This window comes from Mustelus asterias, chromosome 25 (genome assembly GCF_964213995.1).
Source record: "Mustelus asterias chromosome 25, sMusAst1.hap1.1, whole genome shotgun sequence".
Classification (NCBI taxonomy): Eukaryota; Metazoa; Chordata; class Chondrichthyes; order Carcharhiniformes; family Triakidae; genus Mustelus; species Mustelus asterias.
In genome coordinates, this window is record NC_135825.1 from 37749126 (window position 1) to 37763690 (window position 14565).

At 44.2% G+C, this 14565-nt stretch overlaps 1 protein-coding gene across 1 annotated transcript in view; it reads left to right on the forward strand.

The window, feature by feature from the left end:
- Positions 1-14565, forward strand: part of LOC144511897 (neuron navigator 1-like) — a 520961-nt gene that overhangs the window by 384504 nt on the left and 121892 nt on the right. The window contains exon 8 of the mRNA XM_078242330.1: positions 8691-8732. Coding sequence (XP_078098456.1) covers positions 8691-8732 — 42 coding nt within the window. The remainder of the gene's footprint in view (positions 1-8690; positions 8733-14565) is intronic.

The window sequence follows — 14565 nt, forward strand, 5'->3', positions numbered from 1 at the left end:
GAATTATTAAGAAGCAACAGTTTAAATGTGATGCATAAGTTAAATAGATAGAAACGGCATATGATTTGATTTATTATTGTCACATTGGGATACAGTGAAAAGTATTGTTTCTTGTGCGCTATACAGACAAAGCATACTGTATATAGAGAAGGAAAGGAGAGAGTGCAGAATGTAGGGTTACAGTCATAGTGAGGGTCAACTCAATCCGAGGTAGGTCCATTCAAAAGTCTGACAGCAGCAGGTAAGAAGCTGTTCTTGAGTCAGTTGGTACGTGACCTCAGACTTTTGTATCTTTTTCCCCATCGAAGAAGGTGGAAGAGAGAATGTCCGGGTGTATGGGGTCCTTAATTATGCTGGCTGCTTTTCCGAGGCAGCAGCAAGTGTGGACAGAGTCAACGAATGGGAGGCTGGTTTGCCTGATGGATTGGGCTACATTCACGACCTTTTGTAGTTTCTTGCGGTTTTGGGCAGAGCAGGAGCCATACCAACCTGTGATATAACGAGAAAGAATGCTTTCTATGGTGCATCTGTAAGAGTTGGTGAGAGTCTTAGCTGACATACTAAATATGACCCATGACGGCTGAGAATGGTCTACTGCTCGCAGAGGATGAATGGTCAGGTGGTGCAGAGTGAATGCTGATTTCTGTAGCTTATGGCAAGTCGGCTTTATTTTATGTTTTTACTGGAGCTGGGCATCCTGGCTGTGCCAGCATTTATTGCCCAACCTTAACTATTGATTATCAGTGATTCAGCAATGGTGATAATGCCTTTAAGGGGAGCTTCTCCTTTGTGTCATTGCCAGGCACCTGTGTAACGTGAGTGTTTTTTCTCTGTTGTCACCCCAAAAGAGAAACTTGTGTTGCTGTATGCAGACATAGAGGGTGGGATTCTCTGGCCACGCTTGCCCCAAAACCAGAGAATCCCGCCCAAGGTCAATGGACCTTTGCATGGTCTGCTCCCTGCCCGCTACAATTCCTGTAGCAGGTAGGATGGGATAATTCCCTCCAGATTGCTTCATTATCTGTGTAGTTGTGTATGAAATCATCAGCAAATGGAGGGAAAAATAGTGTTGAAACAGCTGATAATGCTGGGCCTCGGACACTGCCCTGAGGAACTTCTGCAGTGATATCCTTAAGGCAACGATGATTGGCCTCCAGCAACCACAACCATCTTCCTTTGTGCTAGATATGATTCCCAACTTTTCCACTTATCCTGATTGAAGTCAAAGAACAAAGAACAGTACAGCACAGGAAACAGGCCCTTCGGCCCTCCAAGCCTGTGCCGCTCATTGGTCCAACTAGACCATTCGTTTGTATCCCTCCATTCCCAGACTGCTCATGTAAGTCTTAAACGATGCCAGCGTGTCTGCTTCCACCACCCCACCAGGCCCCCATCACCCTCTGTGTAAAAAACGTCCCTCTGATATCTGAGTTATACCTCGTCCCTCTCACCTTGAGCCCGTGACCCCTCGTGATCGTCACCTCCAACCTGGGAAAAAGCTTCCCACTGTTCACCCTATCTATACCCTTCATAATTTTGTACACCTCTATTAGGTCTCCCCTCATTCTCCGTCTTTCCAGGGAGAACAAGGCCAGTTTACCCAATCTCTCCTCATAACTAAGACCCTCCATACCAGGCAACATCCTGGTAAACCTTCTCTGCACTCTCTCCAAAGTCTCCACATCCTTCTGGTAGTGCGGCGACCAGAACTGGACGCAGTACTCCAAATGTGGCCTAACCAACGTTCTATACAGCTGCAACATCAGACTCCAGCTTTTTTACTCTATATCCCGTCCTATAAAGGCAAGCATACCATATGCCTTCTTCACCACCTTCTCCACCTGTGTTGCCACCTTCAAGGATTTGTGGACTTGCACACCTAGGTCCCTCTGTGTTTCTATACTCTTGATGGCTCTGCCATTTATTGTATAACTCCCCCCAACATTAGTTCTTCCAAAATGCATCACTTCGCATTTATCCAGATTAAACTCCATCTGCCATTTCTCCCCCCAATTTTCCAGCCTATCTATATCCTGCTGCATTGTCCGACAATGTTCATCGCTATCCGCAAGTCCAGCCATCTTCGTGTCATCCGCAAACTTGCTGACAACACCAGTTACACCTCCTTCCAAATCATTTATATATAGCACAAATAGCAGAGGTCCCAGTACAGAGCCCTGCGGAACACCACTGGTCACAGACCTCCAGCCGGAAAAAGACCCTTCGACTGCTACCCTCTGTCTCCTGTGGCCAAGCCAGTTCTCTACCCATCTAGCCACTTCTCCTTGTATCCCATGAGCCTTAAGCTTCTTAACCAACCTGCCATGAGGGACTTTGTCAAATGCCTTACTGAAATCCATATAGACGACATCCACGGCCCTTCCTTCGTCAACCGTTTTTGTCACTTCCTCAAAAAACTCGACCAAATTTGTAAGGCACGACCTCCCTCTTACAAAACCACGCTGTCTGTCACGAATGAGATTGTTCCGTTCTAAATGCGCATACATCCTGTCTCTAAGAATCCTCTCCAACAACTTCCCTACCACGGACGTCAAGCTCACTGGCCTATAATTATCCGGGTTATCCCTGCTACCCTTCTTAAATAACGGTACCACATTCGCTATCCTCCAATCCTCAGGGACCTCACCTGTGTCCAATGAAGAGACAAAGATTTCCATCAGAGGCCCAGCAATTACATCTTTTGTCTCCCTGAGCAGTCTAGGATAGATGCTATCAGGCCCTGGGGATTTGTCAGTTTTAATGTTACCTAAAAAACCTAACACTTCCTCCCTTGTAATGGAGATTCTCTCTAACAGGTCAACACCTCCCTCTGAGACACTCCCAGTCAACAAGTCCCTCTCCTTTGTGAATACCGACGCAAAGTATTCATTTAGGATCTCCCCTATTCCCTTGGGTTCTAAGCATAATTCCTCTCCTTTGTCCCTGAGAGGTCCGACTTTTTCCCTGACAACTCTTTTGTTCCAAACATATGAATAAAATGCCTTAGGATTCTCCTTAATCCTGTCTGCCAAGAGCATTTCGTGACCTCTTTTTGCCCTTCTAACTCCCCATTTGAGTTCTTTCCTACTCTCTCTGTATTCCTCCAGAGCTGCATCTGATTTCAGTTGCCTGGACCTAACATACGCCTCTCTTCTTTTTGATCAGATCCTCAGTTTCCCTGGTTATCCATGACTCTCGAATCCTACCTTTCCTATCCTTCCTTTTTACAGGCACATGCCTGTCCTGCAGCCTTATCAACTGTTCCTTAAAAGACTCCCACATGCCAGACGTGGACTTACCCCCAAATAGCCTCTCCCAATCAACGGCCACCAATTCCTGCCTAATCCGGTTATAGTTAGCGTTCCCCCAATTTACCACTCATCCTTGTCCATTACTATCCTAAAGTTAACAAAGTTGTGGTCACTATTTGCCACATGTCCCCCTACTGAAACTTTGACGACCTGACCGGGCTCATTTCCCAGGACTACATCCAGTATAGCCTCCTCTCTAGTTGGGCTATCTACATACTGTTCCAAAAAACCTTCCAGTACGCATTTTACTAATTCCTCCCCGTCCAGACCGCCAGCCCTAAGCACTTTCCAGTCTATACCAGGGAAATTGAAGTCTCCCACTACAACAACCCTATTTTTTCTGCACATATCCAGAATCTCCTGACATATCCGTTCCTCCACTTCCCGTGGGCTGTTGGGTGGCCTGTAGTATACCCCCAGCATAGTGATTGCACCTTTCCTGTTTCTGGGCTCCACCCACAGCGACTCATTACATGACCCCTCTAAATTGTCCACCCTCTGCACCGCTGTAATATGCTCCCTAACTAATACTGCTACTCCCCCACCTTTTTTAGCCCCTCCTCTGTCTCGCCTAAAACACTTATACCCCGGAATATTCAGCTGCCAGTCCTGAGCTTCTTTTAACCATGTCTCCGTCACCGCAACCACATCCAAATTCCGCGTAACCATTAAGGTCCTAAGTTCATCTGTCTTACCCGTTACGCTCCTCGCATTGAAGCAGATGCACTCCAGACCTCCAGGCCCACTCAGGTCATCCTGCTCCAGAATGCTCTTCTTCTTAGCTAGCCTTGCCCTGGCCCCCAGCTCAACCCCAGCCTCAGAACTTACTGACCTACTGTTTTGATCCCCACCCCCCTGCCACACTAGTTTAAACCCTGCCGAAACACTCTAGCAAAACTCCCAGCCAGGATATTTGTGCCCTTCCAGTTAAGGTGTAACCCATCCTTTCCATACAGGTGCCATCTTCTCTTGAAGACTTCCCAATGATCTTTGAATTTGAAACCCTTTCTCTTGCACCAGTCCTTTAGCCACGTGTTCAATTGTAGAATCTCCCTGTTCCTGGCCTCACTAGCACTAGGCATCGGGAGCAGTCCAGAGATTGCTACCCGAGAGGCCTTATTTTTTAGCCTAGCACCCATCTCCCTGAATTGCTCTCGTATGACCCCCCTGCTCTTTCTACCTATGTCATTTTCACCAATGTGTACAATTACATCTGTTTGATTACCTTCCCTTTTTAATATGCTTCCTACCCTCTCGGAGACATCCAGTACCCCGGCACCAGGGAGGCAGACTACTATCCTGGAGTCTCGTTCGCGCCCGCAGAACCGCCTGTCCGTGCCTCTCACCATCTCATCCCCCACCACTATTTCTCTCTTAATCCCCTCCTTTCCCTTCTGGGCCTCTGTGCCTGTCTCTGTGCAGGCGATCTGGTCCTCGTGGCTTACCCCTGGAGGGTCATCCCCCTCCACAGAATCCAAAACAATATACCTATTTTGGAGGGCAACCACAGGGGATCCCTCCACTGACTGCTCACTCCCTTCCCCTCTCCCATCTGTTGCCCAGCCCTTACTATTATGGGAGACTGCCACTGGGGTACTTTCTGGTACATCACCCTTCTGACTTTTATCCTTCCTAACTGTGACCCACTTGTCTTCCTTCTGAGGCCCCGGTGTGACTACCTGCTTATAACTTCTATCTGTTATTTTCTCATTTTCCCTGACTAAACTGAGGTCATCGAGCCGCAGCTCCAGCTCCCTTACACGGTCCCTCAGGAGTTGCAGTTCCATGCATCTGGCACCGATATGGACCTCCGGGAGGCAAGTCGTCTCCAGGAACTCCCACATCCCACATCGAATGCAGCAAACTGGCCTCTCACTCATACCTGCCATTTCCTTTATAGTTTTGGGAAAAAAAATAACAACCTTCCTTGCCTCTGCCTGTTTTCGCCGAAGCCCTGTGAACCAAAGCCCTTATAGCTCTCACTCTGCCAGGGGTGCTTGAAGCTACACCTATGCAAATCTTGCTTTATTACCAACATACCTCGGGGGGAATTTTCCCATTCCGCCTGCCACGGGAATCATAGCAGGCGAGGGGCGGACCATGGAAAGGTTCATTGACCTCAGGTGGGATTTTCCAATTTCTGGGCGAACGCAGTTGGAAAATCTCGTCCCCCAACTCTGGAATTAAATTTTTGGTCCATGTTTGGAAGAAGGTTGTAATGAGATCTGGAGCCGAGTGGTCCTGACACCACCCAAACTGAACAAGAATGAGTTGGTTATTGGTGAGTAAGTACTGCTTGATTGCACTGTCGATGATGTCTTCCATCATTTGGATTGAGAGTTATACAGAAGGGACAGTAATCGGCTGGGTTGGATTTTGCTGCCTTTTGTGAACAGTGGATACCTGGGTGATTTTTCACATTGATCGGTAAATGAAACAGATGTAGCTTAGATGAGGATTTGATTTGATTTATTATTGTCACGTGTTAGGATACAGTGAAAAGTATTGTTTGTTGTGCACTATTCAGACAAAGCGTACCATTCACAGAGTACATAGGAGAGAAGGAAAGGAGAGGGTGCAGAATATAGTGTTGCAGTCATCGAAAAATCAACTTAATCTAAGATGGGTCCATTTGAAAGTCTAATGGCAGTAGGGAAGAAGCTGTTCTTGAGTCGGTTGGAACATGATCTCAGACTTTTGTATCTTTTTCCCGACGGAACAAGGTGGAAGAGAGTAGGTATAGGGCCCTTGATTATGCTGCCTGCTTTTCCGAGGCAGCGGGAAGTGTATACTGAGTCAATGGATGAGAGGCTAGTATGCGTGATGGACTGGGCTACATTCACAACCCTTTGTAGTTTCTTGTGCTCTTGGTCAGAGCAGGAATCCTGCCAAGCTATGATACATCCGGAAAGGATGCTTTCTATGGTGCATCTGTAAAAATTGGTGAGAGTCGTTGTGGACCTGCTGAATTTTCTTAGCCTCCTGAGAAAGTAGAGGCATTGGTGGGTTTTCTTAATTATAGCGTCTATAACTTAACTATAGAGGACAGAACACATCTTGAATGGTGACGCTGAATTCTAGAACATTAGTTGTAAAAGTATGATTCTGTATGCCGATGTCATGCTGTTGCTTGATTAGTCACATCTCCCAATTATAGCACAAGTCTCCAGATGTTAGCGAAGGGGACTTTACAGGATTGACTGGACAGGGTATGCCTGATTGTCAATTGCTTTCATTCCTATTTGACTTCCGTGTAGCAATTTGATACAATACAGCGGCTTGATAGACCATGTCCTTCCTTCAAGTATATTAATAAAGCAGATGATTTTTTTTACGACAATCCAATAGCTTCATGGTCACCATTACTGAAATTAGCTTTCTATTGCAGACTTATTTAATGGAATTTAAATTTCTCCAGCTGTCGTCTACACTCTTGTCTTCAAAGCGTTATTTCTAGTCCAATAACATTATCACAACATGACTGTTCCCAATGAACACTTGCCATAAATCAAGTTGTTGTTGCTATATTGAAAATGATGGTGTTGCGCTTCAGAAGAAGTGACTGGTTTCTTTTCAGCAGTGGTGTTCTAATCCACCTTTTTGATCATGTGATAGTTGCTATTTAATATGTGCTTAAATGACAATGGACTGAGTCGAGTGGATGGAGCAGCAAAATGCCAACAGGATAATTTCAGGTTTGATAATGCTGGATGACAGGGCATTATTTTTGATTGCTCCTGGCATCCAGTAAGTGATAGGAATTTCCACTTGTTCTTCAACATAACCATCCAAAACAGTTTTTCTATAAACCTTTGCTTCACCAAAAGCAGTCACCTGATGAGATAAGTTCAGGTGAAATATATTCAACATGTTTTGCCTGATATTCGATGCCAAACCTGTGTATGTTTAAATTTGTTGGACGTTGCTTTGCCCTGTGAAATGATTTTCATAAAGAATTAACAGGATGAATTCAAAATAGATCACAGTAAAAATCCGGGGACTTCCTCTTGGGTGGGATTTGCCATGCACTCCGCTGCATGTTTCACAGTGGCGGAGGCGGCCTGCCATTGGCCAGTGGTAGAAACTTCTGGACCTGCCATTGTCAACGAGGTTGAATGCACCGCTCGCTGCCGGGAAACCCGCAGTAGGGGTGCGTCATCGGCAGGACTAGAGGATCCCGCAGCTGGAATACTGTGTGCAGTATTGGTCCCCTTATATGAGGAAGGATATATTGGCATTGGAGGGAGTGCAGAGAAGGTTCACCAGGTTGATACCGGAGATGAGGGTTTGGATTATGAGGAGAGGCTGAGGAGATTGGGTTTGTACTCGTTGGAGTTTAGAAGGATGAGGGGGGATCTTTTGGAGACTTATAAGATAATGCGGGGGCTGGATAGGGTGGAGGCGGAGAGATTCTTTCCACTTAGTAAGGAAGTTAAAACTAGAGGACACAGCCTCAAAATAAAGGGGGGTCGGTTTAAGACAGAGTTGAGGAGGAACTTCTTCTCCCAGAGGGTGGTGAATCTCTGGAATTCTCTGCCCACTGAGGTGGTGGAGGCTACCTCGCTGAATATGTTTAAAGCGCGGATGGATGGATTCCTGATCGGTAAGGGAATTAAAGGTTATGGGGATCAGGCGGGTAAGTGGTACTGATCCACGTCAGATCAGCCATGATCTTATTGAATGGCGGGGCAGGCTCGAGGGGCTAGATGGCCTACTCCTGCTCCTATTTCTTATGTTCTTATGAAAGGCCGGAATTCCGTACCTTGTTCTACCGTTGCTTTATAATTGTACTTTTTTTTAACAAAGCACTACAAACTCTGAGAACAGAATTAATTGCAAAATAATCCCAATAATTAATGTAGCTTTTGTTCAATATAAGGTAAGTTTATAATATATAAATAATTGAGGAAATGAATAATGTAAGGCATAATTTGTTGGTGTTCCAATTATGTGCTGTAGATTGCTATAGATTGGGTTTGTAGACCATCATAACTCATAGCCTGTCTTGATGAAAAAAGCACCCAGCAGGAACAGACAAGGACAATAGAGGTAATGTTGTGCTGGGGCAGGTCTAATGCATGTTCAAACAGCTGTCTTGAGCGTTAGATTAACAATTAGGATCACTGCCTGGATCTTCTGATTGAGGATAATATTTGACCCAGGAATCCAAAAGAAATGAACAATCAAGTCAAAAGTTGAAGGAATTCTGGCATGACTGTGTAAACATAAACCATTCCTCCACATTCATTTTAATCCCACTCCATCAAATTATCTATTTTTTCCCCCGTGAAAATGTTAGTAATTCTGTACCTGTGTTGTGGATGTTTTGTCTGTACTTGTGTATGATGTTGTATCAGTGTTCCCTATTTGTTTTTGTAGTGCACAACGTGACAGAAATACTCTGCCGAAAAAAGGACTAAGGTAAACTACCTTTTGGTGCAGTTTGTTTCAAGTTGTTATATCAATTTCTAAATTCTAGACCAAAGTGCCGTTTAGTTACAGTGGTGCAGCGTTAGGACTCCTATTTAATGGAACCTAATTTGAAACCTATTTTTTCCTGTACGTCAGACACCAAGCTGACCACTAAAGAAACACAATTTTCTTGGATGGAAGAAAACTGAATTCGGTAATCATATTGAAAAATAAAGGAATTGTGTTATTAAATGGACAGAATAAACTACAAATAGTCTCAAAAAGATGGTCTAAGTGATACAGTTGCCTCCGCTTCTGAAAATCATATTTTAAAACCACATTACAGTTGCTCTAAAGGCCTAGTAAGTAGGTGCATAATGTGGATCACAAGCTTTCCATAATGAAATATGATTAGCAAGTGAAGCAAACCCATTCATAAAAGTGTTGTGTGCTGCACTGGAGACTTCACATTATCCATGACCATGTCGTATAAATCCATATGCGCTTAATGCTGACGCATGACTTTGGTTTTTTTTTGTGATTTCCCAATCAGTCATTTCAGAATCCCATGTTTGAGGTGTCTAAGATTATGAGGAGTCTGTGCAGAGTGAATAGGAAGCAGCTGTTCCCCTTGGTTCATCGGTCAATCACGAGGGGCCACAGTTTTAGGGTGAGGGGTGGGGAATTGAGAAAAGAAATGACTCGGAGGGTGGTGAGAATCTGAAATCCACTGCCTGGGAAGGTAGTGAAGGCCAGAAACCTTACAACCATTATGAAGAATGAGCACTTGAAGTATCATAGCATTCAAGGATATGGGACAAGTGCTGGAACATGGGATTCATGTGACTTAAGTGGTAATTACTGTCGGTGCAGACTCGATGGGCCATAAGGCCTTCTCTGCACTGTATGACTCTATGATTCTGTTATTTATCTTTATCTGTATGGAGTATTGAGATGTGGATGAACTTCAGCTACATTCCTAAGCAATCTGAAATCTGATAACTCACCACTGGATACATCTGACCGGCTTGAAGACCTGTGAAGACAAGCACAATAAATTGACCAGTCAAATAACTTTCACTTTGAATTTTCTCTCGTGTAATTTTACAATGCACATTGCACATGCAATTTTTTTTGAATACTATCAATTATAAAACCAGGAACAGGAGAAACAGCTCCACCACGGCAGCAGGGTGGCAGAGTGGTTAGCACTGCTGCCTCACAGCGCCAGGGACACCAGGTTTGATTCCCAGCTTGGGTTACTGTCTGTGCGAGTTTGCATGTTCTCCCTGCATCTGCGCAGGCTTCGTTCGGGTGCTCTGGTTTCCTCCCACAGTCCACAAGACGTGCTGGTTAGGTGCATTGGCCATGCTAAATTCTCCCTCAGTATATCCAAACAGGTGCTAGAATGTGGCGGCTAGGGGATTTTCACAGTAACTTCATTGCACTGTTAATGTAAGCCTAATTGTGACACTAATAAACTAAAGGAGTCTTATCAATAAATGCATTGAAGTTGAAATCCATCTTTGGAAGTGGGGGGAGTAAAAACAAATGGTATCACATTAGCTTCCAGTTATACACCCTGCCTTATATTCAGTTCTATTGACGTTTAACTTGAGGTCTTTCTATAACAGATTGAGTAGACCTGTAAACAAAATGTACTTCCAACTTGAATTCACTGATTAATTTATCAGCAATCTTGCTAGGTTAATTCCAGAAAACTGTAAATTGCAGTTTAAATGAAAGAGCCATTATTAATGCATTATTAAGATGGAATTAATATCTAAAATACAATCAACTGCATCACAATTTCTTGAATAAGAAAAACAATTTCACTCCACTATGGAATGATGCACAGCAGCTTAAACAAAGGTAAATGAATCTTTTAAAGGCACTTAAGCTGAAAGCCATAGAAGTTTATAAAACAGAAAGGGTTCAAACAGCTTTATGCCTGTGCTAGGACGACCCCCTGTATCTTATTTTGCTTCAAGTGTCTGCCTGTACCTTTAAAAGTGCATTTTTCTCTGCATCAACAACAAAGATGTGTTACAAAGTCCAAAAATGTGTGGGCTCGGTTGATTGGCCATTCTAAATTGCCCCTTAGTGTCCCGGGATGCATAGGTTAGAGGGGTTAGTGGGTAAATATGTAGGGATATGTGGATAGGGCCTGGGTGGGATTGTGGTTGGTGCAGACTCGATGGGCCGAATGGCCTCTTTCTGCACTGTAGGATTCTATGAACAACACCTTAATGTGAAAGATGCCATGTTCTAACAGTGTTACATAAAGAAATGTTCCGCTGATCTCCTTCCTTGTCGTCTTAACTTCAAATGAAGGGTCTCTTTTTGACTTGTACACAAGCAAAATATTGCAGATTCTGGAAAACTGAAATAAAAACAAAAATGCTGGAAATACTCAGCAGGTCAGGCAGCATTTGTGGAGAGAAACAGATTTAACGTTTCAGATCAAGATGATCTTCCTATTGACCTGAAATGTTAACTCTGTTTCTCTCCACAGATGCTGCCTGATTTGTTGAGTATTACCAGCATTTTGTTGCTTTTATTTCAGAGTTCTGTGTGACCATTGCCCAACCAGAGGAAATGTTTTTTTGCCCCTACCATAAATATTCATAATTTAAAGAATCTTCAGTTAAAACACCTCTTAACATTCTCTGCATTGTTTGATCCTCGTTACCCAAGCTCTTTTTTTCCAACTCATCCCAGTTGCACTGGACAGTCTTGGCTTTAATGTTCTTTCTTTAGTGGGGTGCCCAAGATTGCACACAGTATTCTGTGGTCTTGACTTGACTTGAAAAGAACAATTCCTTCTTTACTCCTTCATTCTTAATGCCTAAACTGACTTTTCCAATTGACAATTATTCACCCGCATCCTTCAACACCTTTGCAATCTATTATGCTGGTGTTCCTTGCTTTTCCTCCCCAATCTCAAGCAGCTTTACTTTAACATATCCATACCAGCTGTTTTTGTAAACATTGATATGATCTTGAATTATAGATTCTTGGTGTTGCCTCCTAATTTCTCTGTGGTGTTCGTTCGAGGAGGGTCCAGACTGCAAATGTCTCAGCACTCAGTAAGGAGTTGAGCACCATGTGCTAATAACACATGGAGTCATAGAGGTTTACAGCATGGAAACAGGCCCTTCAGCCCAACCTGTCCATGCTACCCTTTTTTTATACACCCCGGAGCTCATCCCAATTGCCCGCATTTGGCCCATATCCCTCTATACCCATCTTACTCATGTAACTGTCTAAACGCTTTTGAAAAGACAACATTGTACCCGCTTCTACTACTACCTCTGGCAGCTTGTTCCAGACACTCACCACCCTCTGTGTGAAAAAATTGCCTCTCTGGACCCTTTTGTATCTCTCCCCTCTCACCTTAAACTTTTGCCCTCTAGTTTTAGACTCCCCTACCATTGGGAAAATATATTGACTATCTAGCTGATCTATGTCCCTCATTATTTTATGGACCACTATGCTGCAGAGAAAAAAGTCCCAGTCTATCCAGCTTCTCCTTATAACTCAAACCATCAAGTCCCGGTCGCATCCTAGTAAATCTCTTCTGCACTCTTTCTAGTTTAATAATATCCTTTCTATAATAGGGTGACTAGAACTGTATACAGTATTCCAAGTGTGGCCTTACCAATGTCTTGTACAATTTCAACAAGATGACCCAACTCCTGTATTCAATGTTCTGACCAATGAAACCAAGCATGCTGAATGCCTTCTTCACCACTCTGTCCACCTGTGACTCCACTTTCAAGGAGCTATGAACCTGTACCCCGAGATCTTTGTTATGTAACTCTCCCCAATGCCCCACCCCACCTCCCCCCCCCTCCCCCCCCACCATTAACTGAGTAAGTCCTGCCATGGTTCAATCTACCAAAATGCATCACCTCGCATTTGTCTAAATTAAACTCCATCTGCCATTCGTCGGCCCACTGGCCCAATTGATCAAGATCCCGTTACAATCCAAGATAACCTTCTTCACTTTCCACAATGCCATCAATCTTGGTGTCATCTGCAAACTTACTAACCATGCCTCTTCTCTTCTCATCCAAATCATTAATATAAATGACAAATAACAGTGGACCCAGCACCGATCCCTGAGGCACACCGCTGGTCACAGGTCTCCAGTTTGAAAAACAACCCTCTACAACCACCCTCTGGCTTCTGTCATCAAGCCAATTGTGTATCCATTTATCTACCTCACCCTGGATCCCGTGAGATTTAACCTTATGCAACAACCTACCATGCGGTACCTTGTCACAGGCTTTGCTAAAGTTCATGTAGACAACATCAACTTCACTGCCCTCATCTACCTTGATTACCCCTTCAAAAAACTCAATCAATTTTGTGAGACATGATTTTCCACTCACATAGCCATGCTGACTGTCCCTAATCAGTTCTTGTGCTTCTAAATGATCCTGTCTCTCAAAATACTTTCCAACAAATTACCCACCACAGATGTGAGGGTCACCAGCCTGTAGTTTTCAGGCTTTTCCCTGCAGCCCTTTTTAAACAAAGGCACATTTGCCACCCTCCAATCTTCTGTGACTAGATAGGGTGGGAATTTACAACCTCGCCTGGAAATTCCAGCCTGAGGTTAACGGAGATTTCTGTTGTCGCACCCTCGCCCGCGCTGAATCTGTGGTAGAGTTCCGGCCATGATGTGACGAGCCTTCTCTTCTTAAAGGCAGTCTGTCCTTCTGAAAGGGAAATTGTCCTAAATTACGGGGGGCTGCTGCTGAATGCATTGCTGCATTTGTAAATGAAAAAAATGGAACACGAAGGTAGTGAGAGGGTTCCAGGTTCACATATGTAGTGATGGAGGCCTTAGTGGTGGAGGTAGATTAGAGGAGAAGCACCACGGTTCTGCGGGGTTGAGGGTGGGGGCAGAATGCCATCCAGGGTTACCCTCAGATAGGATAAGGGGCTTGTGGCTGTGGAGGCCAACCCAGCAAGTAGACCAGCAAGCCACAAGTCATCCAATGGACATACATAGATGATCAAAATTAATGAATATAGCTTCGCATGCCATGTCTTAGCCACTGCTTCACCAGTCTCACATGCTGTTCAACGCATAACGCCAATCATCACCAATCCCTGGCATCAACAATAGGTCATTAACTTGAAACTTAACTCTGTTTCTCTTCTCACAGATGCTGCCTGGCCTGCTGAGTATTTCCAGCAGTTGCTGTTTTTATCTCTAGATTACTATTCCAGCAACATAATAACACTGGTATTCCACCCTATACCTTCGGGGCGGGATTTTCCAGCTGCGCTCACCCCAATATCGGAAAATCCCACCCAAGGTCAATGGACCATTGCATGGTCCGTGTCCTGCCTGCTATGATTCCCATCGCGGGTGGGACGGGAACATTCCGCCCCAGTGTTCCTACTGTACTGTTATGGACTGGGCCTATCCTTTCAACAATTTGTCTCAATATGAGCTCCAATCTTTTCCTTTATGTCTCATTATGTGAGTTTAAACCAAGGCAAGTTTTGAATTTGTCATTATATTGGAATGTACTGTACATAAAGGAAAGCAAATATTTAACTTAGTTTGTACTCGACTGCATGAGAATTATGAAGGAAGCACTATATGTTCTGTGTAGCTCAGAGATGGTCCAAACAGCAAACTCTTGGCCTTCAGTGAGTAATGATGTGGAGATGCCGGCGTTGGACTGGGATAAGCACAGTAAGTAGTCTCACAACACAAGGTTAAAGTCCAACAGATTTATTTGGTAGCACAAGCTTTCAGAGTGTCACTCCTTCTTCAGATGAGTGAAGAAGGAGAGACACTCCAAAAGCTTGTGCTACC